The sequence below is a fragment of the Odocoileus virginianus genome, chromosome 26, assembly GCF_023699985.2.
Source record: "Odocoileus virginianus isolate 20LAN1187 ecotype Illinois chromosome 26, Ovbor_1.2, whole genome shotgun sequence".
Taxonomy (NCBI): Eukaryota; Metazoa; Chordata; class Mammalia; order Artiodactyla; family Cervidae; genus Odocoileus; species Odocoileus virginianus.
In genome coordinates, this window is record NC_069699.1 from 38,283,620 (window position 1) to 38,303,934 (window position 20,315).

Genomic DNA, 20,315 nt, shown 5'->3' on the forward strand with positions numbered 1-20,315 from the left:
GCCAGTTACCCAAATGCCAAGCTTCCTTTTCCCTCAAGGCTCTGCACTTGCTGTCTGCGTAGCCTCTTGCTTCATGGACATCTAGTCATTGCTCATGTCGCCGCTGAAGTGTCACCTCTGCGTGGACCTTGCCCCAAAGCCCCTGCCCAAAGCTCTACCACTCCTGCACATCACTATGCTCTGATTCTCCTCTTATACTACAATATCATTTTGACTTCTAAGTATCTGTCATTAAAAAAAAAACATTTCCTGATGACTTCTGCTCAACTCATAGACACAGTCACCCTCGTGTGTCTGGTGCATGTTCTCAAAGGCCCAGGTTTCACAATTTCGAGCACTTCTCCCACCTCTGGACCATTTTCCAGGGTTATTGCCATGTTTTATGGCATGTTTCCCTCGTTTTTACATAATATACTGTCTAAATCGACTCATTTGTAACTTAAATTTAAGGGGAAATTTGAGATGACATCATAAATGGGAGATAAGCCTCAAATAAGTAGGATCCACACAAAGCCTTCTTGTATTCTAGCCTACAGTCTGGATGGCACCTCTCATTCTGGTAGAAGTCACACTGGTACCAGCTTAGGGCAAGCTGGTACCAACAGAGATTACTCGGCAGACAGAAAGGTGATTAGGAATGGAGCATCTGTCTCAGTAGGGCTTCCCAGGTGGCCCTAAGTGGTAAAGAAACTACCTGTCAATGCAGGAGACATAAGAGATATGGGTTTGATCCCTGGGGTGGGAAGATCCCCTGGAGAAGGGAATGGCACCCCACTCCAGTATTCTTGCCTGGGAAATCCCGTGGACAGAGGAGCCTGGTGGGCTACAGTCCATGGGGTCGCACAGAGTCAGACACAACTAAAGCAGCCTAGCACGCACGCACGCACACATCTGTCTTGATAGGGTCTGAACCTGTGTGTAGCTCTGAACTGCAGGATTGGAGCCCATCTTCTGGGCTGTGGGTCCCATGTTTTAACAATGGAATGCTAAGCCTTCATAAAATGGCAACTGAGTGCATGATCTCTCAGCAACTTTGACAGACAGGCAGGCATGGCTAGGATGCCAGGGCAGGATTCGTCTGGAAGGAAAGACCGGTACACATGGACGGTGAAGCTGGAGATGGGCACACGTTACAAGAGAGCCGGTAGATGCCTCGTGCATCTTCTGAAGGTATTCTTATTTCCCAGAACACCTTTGTCCTTAAAATCCCATCACCATCTTTGAAGCCAGGGAAAATCCTGATTTTTTAGACTCAACTGCAGACCCTACCCCAGGAAGAATTACTCTCTCCTTCATATATATCCTGAGAGCACTATGGGAGGACTTCTGGTCCAGTGTTTATGCCATACTGACTTGGACTAAATGATGCATGTATGAATCTCTATGCCCTGCTGAGTGGCAAGACTCCAGCAGGCAAAGATTTTTGTCTCCTGCATCTTTATAACTTTCAGAAGACCTAAAACAGTGCCTGTAATATATCATGTGGTCAAGAAATACTTGTTGTCTAAACTGAAAGCAGTAATAGAGGATCAGATCTAAAAAAATAGATTTACTTCCACTGAAATTATTTTCCTTGCAATGTTTATATAAACATATAAACATCTAAACAGAACTACCAACCATAAGAAATGGTTTCTCTGCTCTTTATATTATTTTATAAAACTAACAACAAGGAAAGATACTAATGAACTTTAGAACACCACCCAAGTTTGTATTCAGCCACTGGCTTCTTTAAGGAGTGGCTTTAAATTGTTTGTCTGTTCTCTGAAGACACTTCTGCATTCTACTACAGATTACTTCTAAATTCTGAGAAAACATTTAAATTATTGTGAATCATTCCTCCTACTGTATTCCATTATGGAGTTATAAAGATGTCAATAGTCAAGGCAGTTTGAGCGTTACATTGGGGAATTAATCACTGCCCCTCACACCTCATAAGAACACACTTAAAGGACAGGAAGCAGCCCAGGGTCAAAGTTGACACGTATCCACACTTCAATCAGAAATGCTGTTAACACTACCTTCTCCAGAAATCATTCCAGGCAGATAAAGCAGGATGACTGCAGATACATTTTTTTTTTCTTGAATCTCTTTTCAAAATTGTATAGAAATAGAATTCACTTCCCAGAGCCCTCACAGACTCCCCTCTGTAGAATGTGAACAAAGACTTTGGTTCAAGTTTCCGCAAACGTTGTAACTTTGGCATGAGCCTTCCTCCAGAGAAACATGCTTCTGAAAAGAGTCTCAAGTCTCGCTGTTGCATAAAGATAAGGGAAGGCATGGGTGTTGCGGGAGCCTAGGTGCTGAGTGTATTGTATTCATCATTTGATGCTGTGGCCCCATTGCAGAGGGGCAAGGGGGGAACTCTAGCACATTGAATCCCAGACACTGCATTTGAAAGAAGTTAACTCAAACTGTTATTTTATGTACTAATAAGAAAGAAAAACACTGCCAATGAAATTATGTCACACCGTTGATGGTAGGACATGCTCTGATTTCAGAGACGTTAAAATGTGAACAACTGTGCATCTGAGAACAGATGAACTTTGCCATTTAAACAGTACAGGTAATTTCCTGTGCATTTCATGCAACGATAATAATAAGCCCCAGAATGCATAAAATGCTAGCCTTGAATCTGACTTTCTTTCGGACAGTCTCCTCTATCTTTTCCATGATTCACAGCTCGGCAGTTTAGGGAACAACTGAAATAAAACCAAGCATTTCCTATTCCAAGCGTATCTTTCCAAGGGGTCTCTGAGACCCTGAGTTGCCAGATAAAATACAGGATGTCCAGTTAAATTTGAATTTCAGATAAACTCTGAATACTTTTTAATATAAGTATATCCCAAATAGTGAGTGAGATAAACTAAAAATAAATTTTCTGGGTGCCCTGTACTTTTATTTGCTGAATCCAGCATCTATCTTCCCAGGGTAATTGTGACTGCATTTGACCTTTTCCACATGCTTTCACTCCAGGGTCTTAACCTTTACCAGTCAGGAGCCTCCATTAATACTTCTTTCACTTCTTACAACCACTCTGAGAGGAAGGGGTTATTGCTGGTATTTCACGACTGAAGGGGCTGAATTTCCTCCTCAGACCTGAATGTCTCATTAGATGAGTTGGTTCGGTTTTAACTGTGATCATGACTGCTGATGCTTTCACACAGTAGTTAAAAGACAAAGGTCCCTGGAAAACCATGAAGAGAGTAAAGGTACTCTTATGCATAGAAACAACCTCTCTGGGTTGATCATTGGTCACTGTCAGGGGACAGTGTATCCAGCCTGTAACAACAACAGCCGCAAACACCCAACACCACTTACTATGTGTCATGCATATCAGTATAAAGACCTCTTCCCTACTTTTACGGAGGGGGAGGCTGAGGCCCAGAGAGGTTAGAGAGCTTGCACTTCTCATTGTTCATGTCTGGGCCTAATCTCATCTTCTTGGAGAGTCCTTGCTGGGTGTCCCTTAGGGTAATCACCACTCCTGCCGCCACCATCACTCTTTATCCTAACAGTCTATTTCTTTCCTTGTGAAACTAAATCACCTCTCAGAAGCCTTTCAGGCTAGGTGAGCCCCTCCCAGCACTGTTCTCACGTGGTAATGCCCATCTCATCTGTAACCAACCAACCCACCTGGGTGGCGCATGAGGACAGTAGAGAGGTTAGTCCGGGTAGGTGCATGCATGCCAGGGCTGCCTCCTGGCATTGCAAGGACACCATAAGTATCTGGCAGGTGAATAAGTCATCACTGCCTTTCCCTATGGATGGTCTAAGGTAATCTGGAAAGTTCTTCTGAAGTGAAACTCCTCCATTAAAGCTCATGGGTGCATGCCTGCTCGGTCATGTCTGAGTCTTTGCGACCCCACGGACTATAGCCCACCGGGCTCCTCTGTCCATGGGATTCTCTAGTCAAGAATACTTGAGTGGGTTGCCATGCCCTCCTCCACCACTGAAGGTCACCTGAGGCAAATAGTGCCTTTGGATAAGGCGCTTTTTAGAGTCATGATTAGGGCTTATCTGTTAGTTAGCTCGGCAGCGGTTTCCAGCCCGCAGGTTCTTGGGCTGCTTGGAGAAATAGAATCTTACTCTGACCCACAGCACAATTCATTTCCAAGTCACCTGGGCAGCTCTTCCAGGACATGAGGCTTGCCCACCAGGCCTCTCCCAGGCTGCCTATGCCTGCAGACTCTACATGCATTCAAAAGCTCCCACACCAGACCAGCATCCTGATGTTGCTGGGAAAAGAGCCTTGTGGCTCAGACGATCCTTGGATAGAGAAGAAGGGCAGTTTCAGAGGAGAGTTTGCCAAGGAAAGCCTCCATACTGTGGAATCGCAAGCAATGGGCTTAAAGGCAAATGTGTAATATTCTTTCTGTAATATATATGGGTTCTATCTGTGCACACAAACTTCTCCGAAACACACGGTTTCTCAACTACAGGTGCACCTGAGAGCTGCCTGAGATGTTTGAAAACAGTCCCCACCGCCAGGCTGCCCCCCTAGACCAATTAAGCCTGAACCCCTGGGGCAGGACCACCATCTGTCATTTTTAAAGTTCTCCCTGTGATTCCTGTGGGCAGCCGGGGTTGAACATGGCTGTTCTGAAGAAAGCCACGTGCTTCCATCGGGGACTTTTGGGACTAGAAACCCCTAGGTTTTAAAAACCATATACCATAGAGCTTTGCAAATAGCATTAGTTTTTGTTTTACTCATGTCCTATTTCCCATAAACAACTTCTAAGCATTGGCATGATGCTGCCATCTGGGAGACATATGACAATAACAGACGGTAAGCCTGATAACCAAGGAGGCATTAACGTTTGCAGGCTCTAAATTATTTGGATTCATCTGGTGCGATCTGCCTTGATGAGGCCACTTAATGCTTGATTTCTGCGTCTTCCGACGGCAGTACCAGAAGTGGGGAGGCCATATTTTCTGGGCTTTGCGTTGTTCTCTGTCATCCTATTGAAATAGTTACAAGATGGATTTATAACAGACCTAAAGCTAGTATCAAAATGAAAATTAGTTCTTGAGGAGAAAAATAGCAATCCTGTTTGACTTGCCTGTAGCCATTGCGTCATCTCTGCCTCTGCAAGGAAGGAAATGACTTCTTAATGTGGTTTTCTTCCACTAAGGGAAATTAAATCTATGTGGCAAAGTGTAAAACCAGCATGCTAGCAGCCAGATATGGAGCAGAAGATCCACGACCCTCATAAACATATTCGTGGCTGGGGTATATGCTAATGAACCTCATTTAGGCTCACACTTACCCCACAAGCATCTAGGTCTGCTCACTGTTTTGTCTTCTGTATCCAAGTTGGCTCTGAAACAATCGGAACATCTCTCCATCTGCTGCAAGTTGCTGGGGTGGGGTCTCTGGGTTAGAGTGGGAGTGACTGGGGCCTTAGATCGCAAACTCTGCTATTTTAATTGTGCCACTTGCCTGAGTCGGCAAGATTCTTTGTTGGAGGATCTGACTTTTGGGTAATGGTACCTGGGGGCCAGGAGCTGTGGAAATGTTGGCTCTCTGGTGACACCGCACTTCCTCCCAGAGAGGATTTTAAAAAGGGAAAAACTGTGGGGAACACCCCCCACCACTACTGCTCCTAGCTGGGCGATCTCTGACAGGGGACGGAACTTCCTCAGACTTTAGTTTCTTCCTTGGTAAGAAGGAGTCAGCATCACGACTCAACGGACATGAGTTTGAGCAAGCTCCAGGAGTTGGTGATGGACAGGGAGGCCTGGTGTGCTGCAGTCCATGGGGCCACAAAGAGTCGGACACGACTGAGCGACTGAGCTGAGCTGAAGAAGGAGCGGGGTAGTGCCTGCCTCGTGTATCGGCTATTGTAAGAATTAAGTGAAATGATGCACGAGGAAGTAATACATGAAGAGGAAGAAACGGCCCTTCGCATCATAAATACTGGCCATCATTGGTGCTGTTAAATAGCTGGCCCCAGTCTCCTCAGATGACTTAACATGAAATACTGCATTATGCCTCCTGTGGAGAAATGTATGCCCTCAGCATTTTACAGTGTCTACAGCTACAGACAGGAATAACAAGTTTAGTTCAACAACATATTAAAAAAATCATACATCACGACCAAGTGGGCTTTATCCCAGGAATGCAAGGATTCTTTCATATCCGCAAATCAATCAATGTAATACACCACATTAACAAATTGAAAGATAAAAACCATATGATTATCTCAATAGATGCAGAAAAAGCCTTTGACAAAATTCAACATCCATTTATGATTAAAACTCTCCAGAAAGCAGGAATAGAAGGAACATACCTCAACATAATAAAAGCTATATATGACAAATCCACAGCAAGCATCACCCTCAATGGTGAAAAATTGAAAGCATTTCCCCTGAAATCAGGAACAAGACAAGGGTGCCAACTCTCACCACTACTATTCAACATAGTTTTGGAAGTGTTGGCCACAGCAATCAGGGCAGAAAAAGAAGTAAAAGGAATCCAAATAGGAAAAGAAGAAGTGAAACTCTCTCTGTTTGCAGATGACATGATCCTCTACATAGAAAACCCTAAAGACTCTACCAGAAAATTACTAGAGCTAATCAATGAATACAGTAAAGTTGCAGGATATAAAATTAACACACAGAAATCTCTTGCATTCCTATACACTAACAATGAGAAAACAGAAAGAGAAATTAAGGAAACAATACCATTCACCATTGCAACAAAAACAATAAAATACTTAGGAGTATATCTACCTAAAGAAACAAAAGACCTATACATAGAAAACTATAAAACACTGATGAAAGAAATCAAAGAGGACACAAACAGATGGAGAAATATACTGTGTTCATGGATTGGAAGAATCAATATTGTCAAAATGGCTATACTACCCAAAGCAATCTATAGATTCAATGCAATCCCTATCAAACTACCAACGGTATTTTTCACAGAACTAGAACAAATAATTTCACAATTTGTATGGAAACACAAAAAACCTCGACTAGCCAAAGTAATCCTGAGAAAGAAGAATGGAACTGGAGGAATCAACCTGCCTGACTTCAGACTATACTACAAAGCCACAGTCATCAAGACAGTATGGTACTGGCACAAAGACAGAAATAAAGATCAATGGAACAGAATAGAAAGCCCAGAGATAAATCCACGAACCTATGGTCACCTTATCTTTGACAAAGGAGGCAAGGATATACAATGGAAAAAAGACAACCTCTTTAACAAGTGGTGCTGGGAAAACTGGTCAACCACCTGTAAAAGAATGAAACTAGAACACTTTCTAACACCATACACAAAAATAAACTCAAAATGGATTAAAGATCTAAATGTAAGACCAGAAACTATAAAACTCCTAGAGGAGAACATAGGCAAAACACTCTCTGACATAAATCACAGCAGGATCCTCTATGACCCACATCCCAGAATTTTAGAAATAAAAGCAAAAATAAACAAATGGGACCTAATGAAACTTAAAAGCTTTTGCACAACAAAGGAAACTATAAGCAAGGTGAAAAGACAGCCCTCAGATTGGGAGAAAATAATAGCAAATGAAGCAACAGACAAAGGATTAATCTCAAAAATATACAAGCAACTCCTGCAGCTCAATTCCAGAAAAATAAATGACCCAATCAAAAAATGGGCCAAAGAACTAAACAGACATTTCTCCAAGGAAGACATACAGATGGCAAAAAAACACATGAAAAGATGCTCAACATCACTCATTATCAGAGAAATGCAAATCAAAACCACAATGAGGTACCAATGCACACCAGTCAGGATGGCTGCTATCCAAAAGTCTACAAGCAATAAATGCTGGAGAGGGTGTGGAGAAAAGGGAACCCTCTTACACTGTGGGTGGGAATGCAAACTAGTACAGCCGCTATGGAGAACAGTGTGGAGATTTCTTAAAAAACTGGAAATAGAACTGCCATATGACCCAGCAATCCCACTTCTGGGCATACACACCAAGGAAACCAGATCTGAAAGAGACACGTGCACCCCAATGTTCATCACAGCACTGTTTATAATAGCCAGGACATGGAAGCAACCTAGATGCCCATCAGCAGACGAATGGATGAGAGGAAGCTGTGGTACATATACACCATGGAATATTACTCAGCCATTAAAAAGAATTCATTTGAATCAGTTCTAATGAGATGGATGAAACTGGAGTCCATTATACAGAGCGAAGTAAGCCAGAAAGATAAAGACCATTACAGTATATAACACATATATATGGAATTTAGAAAGATGGTAATGATAACCCTATATGCAAAACAGAAAAAGAGACTCAGATGTATAGAACAGACTTGTGGACTCTGGGAGAAGGCGAGGGTGGGATCTTTCAAGAGAACAGCATCGAAATATGTATATTATCTAGGGTGAAACAGATCACCAGCCCAGGTTGGGTGCATGAGACAAGCGCTCGGGCCTGGTGCACTGGGAAGACCCAGAGGGATCAGGTGGAGAGGGAGGTGGGAGGGGGGACCAGGATGGGGAATACATGTAAATCCATGGCTAATTCATTTCAATGTATGACAAAAACCACTGCAATGATAAAGTAATTAGCCTCCAACTAATAAAAATAAATGGAAAAAAAAAAAAAACTAACCTGCACAGGAGATTAAGGGGGAACTGAGCTCTTCTAATGAAGAACATTCTGACAGCATCCTCTCTCTCTGATAGAACTGAAATTTTATTCACTCACTATGTAAACCAAAACATACACAAAATATATATTTTTTTAATAAATATGTGTATATGAAGAGGATTTTAAAAGAGTTCTTTTGACTAAGACTGAGTGTTAATTTTTTGATGCTTCCTCATTTAATTCTTTTCCTCACTTAGTTTTTTTTTTTTTTTTTTTACCATTTGCAGGCTTGAAGCCTCTTTTAATGTAGATACTCTTATTTCTTCAAAATTCCCAGGTGACTCACTGGTAAAAAATCCAGGAAGATTCTCTGAGGTAGGAAATGGCAACCCACTCCATGGGTGTGGAGAATCCCGTGGACTCTGGTGGGCTACAGTCCATGGGTGGCAAAAGAGTCAGACACAGCTTAGTGACGAAACATCAGCACCAACTCTTATTTCTTACTCAGTACTCACGGCCCTTCTATTATTATCATCAATTGGCCTGGGCCATTTTGGTTCAGTGAGCAAAACTGCTCAGAGCTCATATAAGAGAGGAGAAGGTAGGTTAACCTCAGGCGAACTTGGGAAATGATTGTGGGCAGGTGGCCAAGGTGGTGTCTTCAGGGGCTGGGAAGTAAACAGAATGGATGCTGCTGGTCAAGCATAATTTTAGAAGGTGGTGGGGGTTTTGGTAAATGGCAGGATGCCCCCTGCCCACCCCCCGCCGTCTGTGACCACCACTCCCAGCCTCAGTGGATCATTACAAGGCAGTGAACCGCCCTCAGCGTAGCCTAATCTAGTTACTGTGTTACAGAAGTTAGAAATGTGGATTTTTACACAACACCCTTCCCCATTTTCGGATTTCGGCAAGTAATTGTGCTTAGTCCCTCAGTCCTGTCCGACTCTTTGCGACCACGTGGACTGTAGCCCCGCCAGGCTCCTCTGTCCACGGGATGCTCCAGGTAAGAATACTGGAGTGGGTAGCCATTCCCTTCTCCAGGGGATCTTCCCAACCCAGGGATTGAACCTGGGTCTCCTGCATTGCAGGGGGATTCTCAGCCAAGTAATACAATGATAAGATATGTGCCCTAGCCTCTGATTTGCAAATGCTGTTCCGCTGCCCCACAATAATTGTTCCAAAGGAAGATCCCACAGGAGTCTTTTTTTTTTTTCTCTCCAAAGCTCCAGAAACACGACAGAGAGGATCAAGACTCCCCAGCCTTGTGGCGGTCAGAGGAGGAGATGGCGGCTGAGGCCGCAGCACTGAGGTGCTACTTTCAGTGACGCAGGTAAGACTGCAGTTCAGGTCAACATCGCGCAGACCCTCCTGGCGCCTCCCCAGGAAACGGGGCTCACTGCCCAGCGCGCGTCGGGGGTGGGGGGCAGGGAAGCAGCCCCGCCCACTCCCTATGGCACCGGTGGGGGCTGCACAAACAGTGCAGCTGGAGTGGGGAGGACTCCGACCCTTGGGGTCTCACTTCCACACCACCTCTCTACACCTCTCCCCTCCGTTCCTGTGCTTCCTGCCCAGGCCCTTGACCCCTCTGTCCTCTCCAGTCCAGCCTCTGCAAAGCAACTGGAGATAGTCTGTAAGGCAGACCTCCTAAAAAACGAAATTAAACCACCATATGACTCAGCCATCCCACCTCGGGACATACGCGGGTGGGACAAATGGAGAGAGCAGCACTGAAGTGGATACATTACCAAGTGTGAATAGCGAGCTACTGAGACGTTGCTCTGTGACAATCCAGAGCGGTGGGAGGGAAGTTCGGGAAGGGAAGGGACCGTATGTCTACCTATGACTGACTCATGTTGATGGAGGACAGAAACCATCACAATACTGTAAAGCAATCATTCACCAATTAAGGAAAAAAAAAATCCAGACCCTCCCAGGAAGTCACCCTGCCCTTAGGCTCAAGTCTCAGATTCCTGTTTCCAGCTTGCAGCTTAGAGCTCACAACCAACTCAGCCATGCTCAGGCGGGCTCTGGGTCTCTGGTGGCTCACAAGGTAAAGAATCCCCCTGCAATGCGGGAGACCTGGATTCGACCCCTGGGTTGGGAAGATCCCCTGGAGGAGGGCATGGCCACCCACTCCAGTGTTCTTGCCTGGAGAACCCCATGGACAGAGGAGCCTGGCAGGCTGCAGCCCACGGGGTCACAGAGAGGCGGACGGGACTGATGGACTTTACTGGCAGACTAAGGGCACACACAGCTCTCCTGGCAGCTCTTTGGCAAATTATCTTTCTGTTTCCCTTCGAATTACCTCTTCACATTAATGATGTTTAACTACTGGGAGATCCCAGATTTGAGACTTATAGAAGGTGATAGCCAATCTCCTTTTCACGTTTGTATGCAGTGTTAAGGAGTTCAGGCATCTTCTGAAAGGTATCAGTGTTAATAAACAGTATTGGGGCCTACTTTGAGTAAAAGAATTATTTGTTATCTAGAATTCAAATTAAACTGGGTCTTCTATTTTATCTGACAACCCTGTTAATAAACTTCTGCAGGGATTATGGACCCCAGATAAAAAGCCTCTTCTCTACATTGTTTTTCTCTTTTAAAACTGTCTGCTTCATCTGGTCTTGTGTAAATGTGTTTATATTATAAGCAGCTGAAGTAGATCAGATACAAATTAAAAATGCAATTAGTGAACAAATATTGGTAGCAATTGCATTATACAAAGTTGTATCAAGGACTTAATGAGCATGGTTTTTAGCTACAAAACATTGGTTGTGGTATTAGGTTCTCATTTGGAGATGTAAGTCTGTTTTAGTTAGTTTAAAATAAATGTGCATTTCCTGGTCTTTCTCCCTGCCACCCTCTTTTTAATGACTATTCTAATTCCTTAGAGACCCAGTATCAAATACCCACCCCCTCACACCCCCAGTGATTGCTCACATCGCTGCTGTCTCGGGCCTTGGCATCATAGAAAGCGCACTGCCTTCTCCACGTCAGTGGCTTGTCAGCTCTGCACCCAGTTGCAGAGTGGTGGGAGTGGAGGCTGACTTTTTAAAATTTTATTTTAATTGGGGGATAATCACTTTACAATAAGTGCTTTATAATACTGTGATGGTTTTTGCCATGCATCAGTATGAATTGATATTTTATTTTTAATCTTTTCCACCGCTGTTCACCTTCTCACTTCTCCCTGCCTTCCCTTCTCTCCCCACCTGAGGACCAAGCTGGTTTACTAAGAACACAGGCCTGTGGGCGTGACTACGGACGTCTTCCTATTCCTCTTCTGCAAGCTGTGTGTCCTCTTCAAATGGTGTCACCACTTTCTAGGCTGAGTTTCTTGTTTTTTCGCTTTCCGGCTTTCTTATGTAACAGGCACTTCCAGGGCGAGGCAGGAACGCTGCAGGCTTTTCCTGAGGCTTGCTCAGTTGTAGGATTCTGTCTTACAGTGTGTTTTCTAGACTGTTTAAGAGAATTTAAACCTCATCCCTGAGTTTCTGGCATGCTCTGCTTTGTCAGCTTTTGCTTCTGTCTTGCCTTGGGGCCTAACATCACCTGTCTTCCAGGTGAATCAACTTGCCTTGTAAGTCTTCTAGAAAGATATTCCCCTTAACTTGTTACACGAACTATCGCCAGACAGCCTGTGGGCTTCTGAATGAACTCACAGTAATATCTCTCTTTAAGGATGTTTGGCTACAGACCAAACAAGTCACCTTCAGTTTTCCCAGCAGCCAGATGTGGTAAGTGGAAATGGGAGGGAGGCCAAAGAGCACAGGATGAGTAACTTGGAGGCGAGGGACCAAACATAAGCCTGAGATTTCACCACCTGGAGAAGGGAATGGCCAACCACTTCCATATTCTTGCCTCAAGAACCCCACGAACAGTATGAAAAAGCAAAAAGATATGATACCAGGAGGTGAGCCCCCCAGCTTGGGAGGTGTCCAGTTTGCAGAGCGACAGAGGGTGAGATGGTTGGATGGCATCATGGATCCAACGGACATGAGTTTGAGCAAGCTCTGGGAGATGGTGATGGACAGGGAAGCCTGGCGTGCTGCAGTCCAAGGGGTTGCAAAGAGTCAGACACGACACGCACCAAATGTTTCTACAGTGTTAAGGGGTTCATGGAACAAATAGGGCTGTCCTGCAAGACGTGGACAGACCTAGACTTCACACAGTATCTGAAATCCAGATATCCTTGGCCGCTCCAGCCTCTCCTGAGTATCCCCTCATCAGCAAGCCAGTGTCGGGCAGAGCCAGTCTGAAGCCCCTGGTGCTGCTCACTCTGCCCGACCGCACACTTCACAGCACGCAGGGATGCCGGGCTCGGCTCCGGAATGGATGATCACCACACCATTGCTGAGACTCGATAGACCACATAGGTTCTCTTATTATCCTTCCTTGCAGGTGATGACAAGACTCGGTGATGCCAAGTGCTGTTGCAAGTGGTGGAGCTCAGATTTGCACCCAGACAGCCCCACCTCCAAGGGCTTTCCCTTCGTCTCTCACTGTTCACCTTGCGTAGAAGGGCCTGTGGCTCCAGTCAGCACTGCCACCCTCTCCCAGCTCTCCTGTGTTCCAAGTTGTGTCTTCAGCCTCTCCACCTGGTCTGCTGGCCTCCCTGGTTCCTCTGTGAGGACGTCCCTCCCCTGCTGAACTTTCTTCCCATTACTGCCAATCCCACCCACTCGGGTCCCTGCCTCCCTGGGCCCGTTGCAGCCAGGCCGCAGGAACCCTAGTGGGCTGAACCAACTACTTCACTCTGCTTGAAAGGTGTTCCACACTCTGCTGACTCCTGCCTGTCTTTTCTCCACCATTTGACCACCTGCCTAAGTCATGGGACCTTCGGCATTTAAGTGTCTCACCAATTTCATTTCTTCCCATCTTGGCATGCTTTTTTCAATCTTTGTGTACTAGTTACTATTTACCTGATTCACTTTTAAAAATTCAGTTTATCTTAAACTTTATATTTTATCTTAAACTTTATATCTTAGCCATAAGAGAAATGCATATTACTTATTACTTATCATTAAAAGTTAAGCATAAAAATAAATATAAAAGGGAAACAGTGCTGACGAATTCCATCTCTGCACAGCTGCTTGCCTGGAACTATCAGACTGAGATTCTTTCTCTTCTTTGTTAAGCTGAGAGGCTGGTCATCCTTAGAGAGGGTGGCACCAAACCAAGACTCTCCATTTGCCCTAATCCAAAGGATTTAAAAGAGAATTACCTACAGAGGGGTTTCATGTACATCAGCTAAAATGATCTTAGACCAGTGATGTCCCTCTTGGGAAAACAGCAGTAGAAGTCAGAGCCCAAACCCAAACCAGCTGACTCTAGACCCGTTCCCACCCCTGACCTAGTGCTTCCTGAGTCTCTCAGCCAGCACGGGGGTGGGGGAGACAGTGCGTGGGGGAAGCCAGAGTGAGCTTCCCTGGGGACGAGAAGTGGAGGGCTCCAGGCAGCAAGCCCTGCTCCACACCCCACCGCCCCCCACAGGCACCCTCAGTCTCCGGGCCGATGGGACCTGTTGGTCACTCATCTGCCTTAGCGGCCAGCATACTGCAAAGCAGCATGTGCAGCCTTCTGCTCGGAGATGCCCCAGCTAGGAAACGGGACTGTGACAGGCAACCACTCTGCGCAGTGTCTGCTGTGGGAAACTCTAGCAGCCCCTCAGTAAGTAACCAACCCTGTTCTACAGACCCAAATTAATCCTCAGCCTGACCACCACACTACCACAAACATTCCCAAACTAGAAACCGTGTCTTCTGCCTCTTGAAACCATCACAGTACCAACATGGGCTTAGTTGTGCAGAAGACTTTTCCTGATCTTTCCATATAACCCCGAGGGATGTCTTGAATCCTTGGCTGAGCAGAAGAGTGACTGTGAGTTGGCAGTTGCTTAAGCAATAGTACAAAGCAGATGCTGCCTTCAGCACTCAGGGGACGAGCCAACCACAGTCCACAACTGCCTGGGGTTGTGGATGAAGCTGTGGTGGTCTCCCTGTCCACGTGACAGATCCCTGATGAGGTCAGCAATCCTCTGGTTCCAGGAATTCAGCATGTGCTTTCTGCTTCGGTGAATTTATGCATCACCTCCCCGCACAGGGCTGAGTTCCTGGGAAGGTGTTTTGCGACGGTTTTTAGTCTTTGTTCTAAATCACATTAGATGGCAGTGGATCTGCATTTATCATCTAATTTTGCATTCCTTCCTGAAGTGAAGTGAAAGTCGCTCAGATGTGTCTGAGACTGCGACCCCATGGACTATACAGTCCATGGAACTCTCCAGGCCAGAATAATGGAGTGGGTAGCCTTTCCCTCCTCCAGGGGATCTTCCCAACCCAGGGATCAAGCCCAGGTTTCCTGAGTTGCAGGCAGATTCTTTACCAGCTGAGCCTCAGCGAAGCCCTTCCTAGAACACAGCTTCACAGTTTGTTTGTTTTTTTTCTTTTTAAATTTCCCTCTAGGTATTTAATTCTTGGGTTGGCTGCCTCTACACACCATTATATATTATCAGTTCCTGTCCCCACTCCCACCCCGTGATGGGATTTTGTGGGGTGTGTTGTTTGTAAAATCTGCAAGCATCGCCCCTGACTCTGATAGCAAGTCAGAGTGGAGCGGGTCTCCACACCCTGTTGTGTCAGCAGAGATCATCTGTAATTCATCAAACCCTCCTCTGTGCACACCATTATTTCGTAGATAATTGGCTGCCTCTCATTTACTCAGAACAGAGCCCTGCAATTGCAAAGCAACTGAGTCAGCCCAAAACAGCATGATTAGTAGCTACAGATACACTGTCAAAGCAAAATCTTGACACTAGAATTTTTGAAAAATCACCATAATTTCAGCCACTGGACCACACGTATCATATCGTACTCATGGATAGTCGAGGTGGACAAGAAAGGACAGGTTTACTTACCGAGTACATGTTCTGATCACTCAATTGTACCTTTTGAAATCTACCCCATCCACTTAGAAAAAACCTCAGCCTCCTCCACGAGGGTGTCCTCTCAGCTCTGCAACCTCCCATGAGAAAGACCCAAGGAGCCGGTCAGAGTACTCCTGTTTCCTTGCCGGGGAGGAAGAGTAACTTCAGCTCCTTGGCCAATTTAGTGCTAAACCTGCGAGGTAAGGCCCATGCTGGGGCATCATCAATACCAGCAAAAGTCTTTGCAATCACTCTTTCAGCCCATCCCCAGATTGATACTTGAAAAGAGTAAGAGATGCCCCCTTGCCCTACTGATACTTTAGTATGATGTTCTAAAGCTCTTTAGATAAAGGATCCATCATCTTAAGGAAAGCAAGAAAAGATAGTTTAGTTTGCTTTTTCTTCCTCTGCTGTGCATGTTTCTACTGAATTATGCTGCTTCTCCCTTCCTTGTGTAGAGTATGTTTACAGAACCAAAGTTCAGTAGCAAGGATTTTAACATTCAGTTATTTGGATTAGCTAAATATAAATCAAGTCTCTATGGTCTAAACTAGGAGTAATAAACCATAGTATCATGGAGACTTTAGACATAACAAAATCTAATATCCCATTAAAGAACACTGAGCACCAGAAATTGATGCTTTCAAACTGTGGCGCTAGAGAAGAATCTTGAGAGTCCCTTGGACTGCAAAGAGATCAAACCAGTCAGTCCTAAAGGAAATCAGTCCTGAATATTCACTGGAAAGCCTGATGCTAAAGCTGAAGCTCCAATACTTTGGCCACCTGATGCGCAGAGTTGACTCAATGGAAAAGACCCCGATGCCAGGAAAGAGTGAGGGTAGGAGAAGGGGGAAACAGAGGGTGAGATGGTTGGATGGCATCACTGACTCAATGGACATGAGTTTGAGCGAATTCCAGGAGAGATGGTGAAGGACAGGGAAGCCTGGCATGCTGCAGTCCGTGGGGTCACAGAGTTGGACACAACTGAGTGACCGAGCAACAACATCCTGTTAAATAATTTTATCATAACTCCAAGGAAAAACCATTTAGTTATACTTTAACCTTCCCTTTCATAAACATTCTTTGAAATAAGTCCACCTCATAGTTCCAAAATGAGGTTTTTAGTTCAGTTTCATTATTTTTAAAATGTTTTACCAAGATCTAGCTTTTTATAAAATATACCCAATAGTTCAGGCAGACGCTTTCCAGGCCTCTAAGGGCTAAAGAATCTACAGAACTGTTCATCTGAGATTTAATTCAAGTGTTCATAGACATGACTCCTGTCCATAAGTTAACTTTAACCCTTCTGAATCTTCGAACTACAGGATCCATCAGCACAAAGTCGTTTTCAGAAGACTGCAGTCCAAATGCCAAAAGGAACTTTTTCAAGTTTCAAGCTTTACTTGTATCTCGTGAGATGATAAAGTCTATCATCACCATCATCCTTATCCTCATCTCGTTTCCAGAAATGGATGATTTATCACGTCAATCTGCATAGTCCCATAAGGCCAAAACCTTCCACAAATATCTACCCACTCCCAAGACTCTTCTTTGTCTACTTGCTTCTCTCTTCTCTTCCACTTTTCACATTTTGTCTTTGTCTCTGTTGTAAAGGAAGATGGGGGAGCACAGAAGACCCTCCTAGAGGTCATGGGGGGGTTAATATGAAGAAAAGCTATGAAAATTCACCTGAACCATCTTTGACTCATCATTTAATAATAGCTAATATTTACACAATTCATGCCATCCTATGCCTAAAATGTCCCTCAGTCACCTCTTATATAGTGATTGCTCCATTATTCTGACATTCCACCGGCACTAACCAAGTTATCATGTGGGCTCGCAACCAATCAATTCAGGATATGCTAGCAAAAGCAGCTCTAAATTGTGCTCCTTCTGGATTTATTTCTTCTCTGAGGATCCAAGAGACACTGCAGTAAGTTCTGCTGTCTCCAATTTATAATGAGTGGTGAGCCACGAAAACTGCGAGGGCCCATCGGCTATGCCAATGCATAGATGGGTTATGTTCCCTCTGATTTCTGTTACACGTTAGAGATAATAAATTATGTAAATGTTTGAGTGGTAAGAAATTAGTTCAAGAAGTAATTAAAGACAAGACCTGTAGGGCAGGCTGTTTTGAGACCACCAAGAAAGAAGTGTGACTTCCGTTTCTATTACTAAACAGACCAGACCCAGACACTGAATTAATGGGATTCTGATTTGCTAGTCCTATTCGGTTCCTGGAAGAAGCAAAGAAAAAACCACCTCTGGAAGAAAATAATACCATCCAAAATCTTAAATTTTTTCTATAAATATTTTCAAATGAAATGTCCAATACCAGTATACATATGCACACACAACTTATGAGGAGACAATTTAATGTAAACAAGGTTAGAATCGCCAGACAGCCATTAAAATAAATCTGTTTACTTTCTTTTGGAATGAAAAGGACTAGATTATGCCCCCCTCAAAAAAAAATTCCACAGAAAGCTAGAATCTATTAAAAATAGAGAGATGATGTGAAAAAGAACCAAATTCTGCCAAATTCTGTAACTGAAAAATACAGTAACTCAATGAATGAATTTAGCAGCCTGAGTTTGGCAGGCAAGAAGAAATTTAGTGAACTTACAGATGAGCCATGAAAATATAGCATCTGGTCCCATCATTTCATCTCAAATAGATGGGGAAAAGTGGGAAAACAGTGACAGATTTCATTTTCTTGGACTCTAAAATCACTGCAAATTGTGACTGCAGCCATGAAATTAAAAGATGCTTGCTCCTTAGAAGAAAAACTATGACAAACCTAGATAGCATATTAAAAAGCAGAGACATCACTTTGCCAACAAAGGTCCATATAGTCAAAACTATGGTTTTTCCAGTAGTCATGTATGGATGTAAAAGTTGGACCATAAAGAAGGCCAAGCATCAAAGAACTGATGCTTTCTTCCAACTGTGGTGTTGGAGAAGACTCTTGAGAGTCACTTGATCAGCAAGGAGACCAAACCATGTAATCCTAAAGGAAATCAACCCTGAATATTCATTGGAAGGTGCGGATGCTCCAATATTTGGCCACCTGATATGAAGAGCTGACTTGTTGGACAAGACCCTGATGCTGGGAAAGATTGAGGGTAGGAGGAAAAGAGGATGACAGAGGATGAGATGGTTGGATGGCATCACCAACTCAATGATCATGAGTTTGAGCAACCTCCCGAAGGACAGAGAAGCCTGGCATGCTGCAGCCCATGGGGTCACAAAGAGTCAGACACAACTTAGCAACTGAACAACAACAAAATGAAAATATTCCTAAAGAACCATGAAGAGATGAAAGGAGAGTGGCAAAAATATGAGAGGTCAGAAGTATAGACTATACTGAGAAAGTCTAATAGATATGCATAATTCCAAAACAGAATTTTAGTGAAAGATATACTTAAATAGATAGTGGCTGAGAATTTTTCAAGTCACCAATCCAAAAATTCAAGAACACTCCAAACCCAGAGTGAGGGTGTAGAATACACACCTAGGCATATCATGGTACAATTGCAGAAAATCAAAGAGTAGTTTGTTAGATTTAATAGTAAGAAGGAAAAAAAAAACAACAACTTACTTTCTAAGGAGCAATAATTAGACAAAGGCAACAGCTTCCTGGGTGGCACTAGTGGTAAAGAACCTGCCTGCCAATGCAGAAGATGTGAGAGACGGGGGTTTGATCTCTGGGTCAGGAAGATCCCTTGGAGGCAGGCATGGCAACCCACTCCATATTCCTGCTTGGAAAGTGTACTTAAATATATAAATATCTCCCCTCCACTTGAGTCTCCTTACCCCGACTATCCCACCCCTCTAGGTCATCACAGAGCTGAGCTGAGCTCCCTGTTCTATAGAGCAGCTTCCCACGAGCTGTCTTTTACACACAGGAGTGTATATACGTCAATGCCACTCTCCCAGTCCGTCCCCCACTCCCCTTCCCCCTGCCGTGTCCATATGTCCATTCTCTACTTCTGTCTCTATTTGTGCCTTACGAATAGAGTCATCTGTACCCTTTGTAATATATTCTGTATGTATGTGTTAATGTACATATCTGTTTTTCTGACTGACTTTATTCTGCTTTTCTGGTCACCACAAATGACCCAATTTCATTCCTTTTGGTGGCCAAGTAATATTCTATCGTATATGTGTACCACGTCTTCCTTCTCCATTCCTCTGCTGATGGACCTTTAGGTTGCTTTCACGTCCTGGCTGTTGTAAACAGCGCTGCAATGACATTATGGTGCATGTATCTCTTTGAATTATAGTTTCCTCGGAGTATATGCCCAGGAGCGGGATTGCAGGCTCGCATGGCACTTCTGCATTTAGGTTTTTGTTTTTTAACTTTTAGTTTTTTAAGGAACCTCCAGTGTTCCCCATAGCAGCTGCATCCATTTACATTCCCACCGCCAGTGCAAGAAGGTTCTCTTTTCCCCATACCTAGAGGGTAATTTACTTTTTGATTATGACTCTTATGCATTTACTGGGAAAAAAGCTAAAAGTTATGCGAAATGCTAAACATCTTCCTGGTTATTGCACTCATTAAAAAGGAGAAGAGCATATAATGAATAATCTTAGACCAATAAATTTGAAAGTTGGGTTTAAATTCATATTTCCAGAAAAAATGCAGTTTACCCAAAGTGACAAAGTGAAAAATAAAATATGAATAGTTTGATAACTATTACAGAACTCTATAGTCAGAAAAGACCCTAATGCTGGGAAAGACTGAAAGCAGGAGAAGGGGACGACAGAGGATGAGATGGTTGGATGGCATCACCGACTCGATGGAC

General features: G+C 44.1%; 1 protein-coding gene across 19 annotated transcripts in view; it reads left to right on the forward strand.

Moving 5' to 3' along the window:
• Positions 1-20,315, forward strand: part of FHIT (fragile histidine triad diadenosine triphosphatase) — a 1,472,927-nt gene that overhangs the window by 1,436,669 nt on the left and 15,943 nt on the right. For 17 of the 19 annotated variants that reach the window (XM_070455767.1, XM_070455768.1, XM_070455766.1 and 14 more), the window contains one exon: positions 9,806-9,912. The exons of 1 other annotated variant lie outside the window; for it this stretch is intronic. In XM_070455767.1, the coding sequence (XP_070311868.1) occupies positions 9,806-9,907 (102 nt within the window). In that variant the 3' untranslated portion in view covers positions 9,908-9,912. Of the gene's footprint in view, positions 1-9,805; positions 9,913-12,983; positions 13,568-20,315 lie in introns of those variants that run through there. One more of the 19 variants, XM_070455777.1, reaches the window with a different exon arrangement.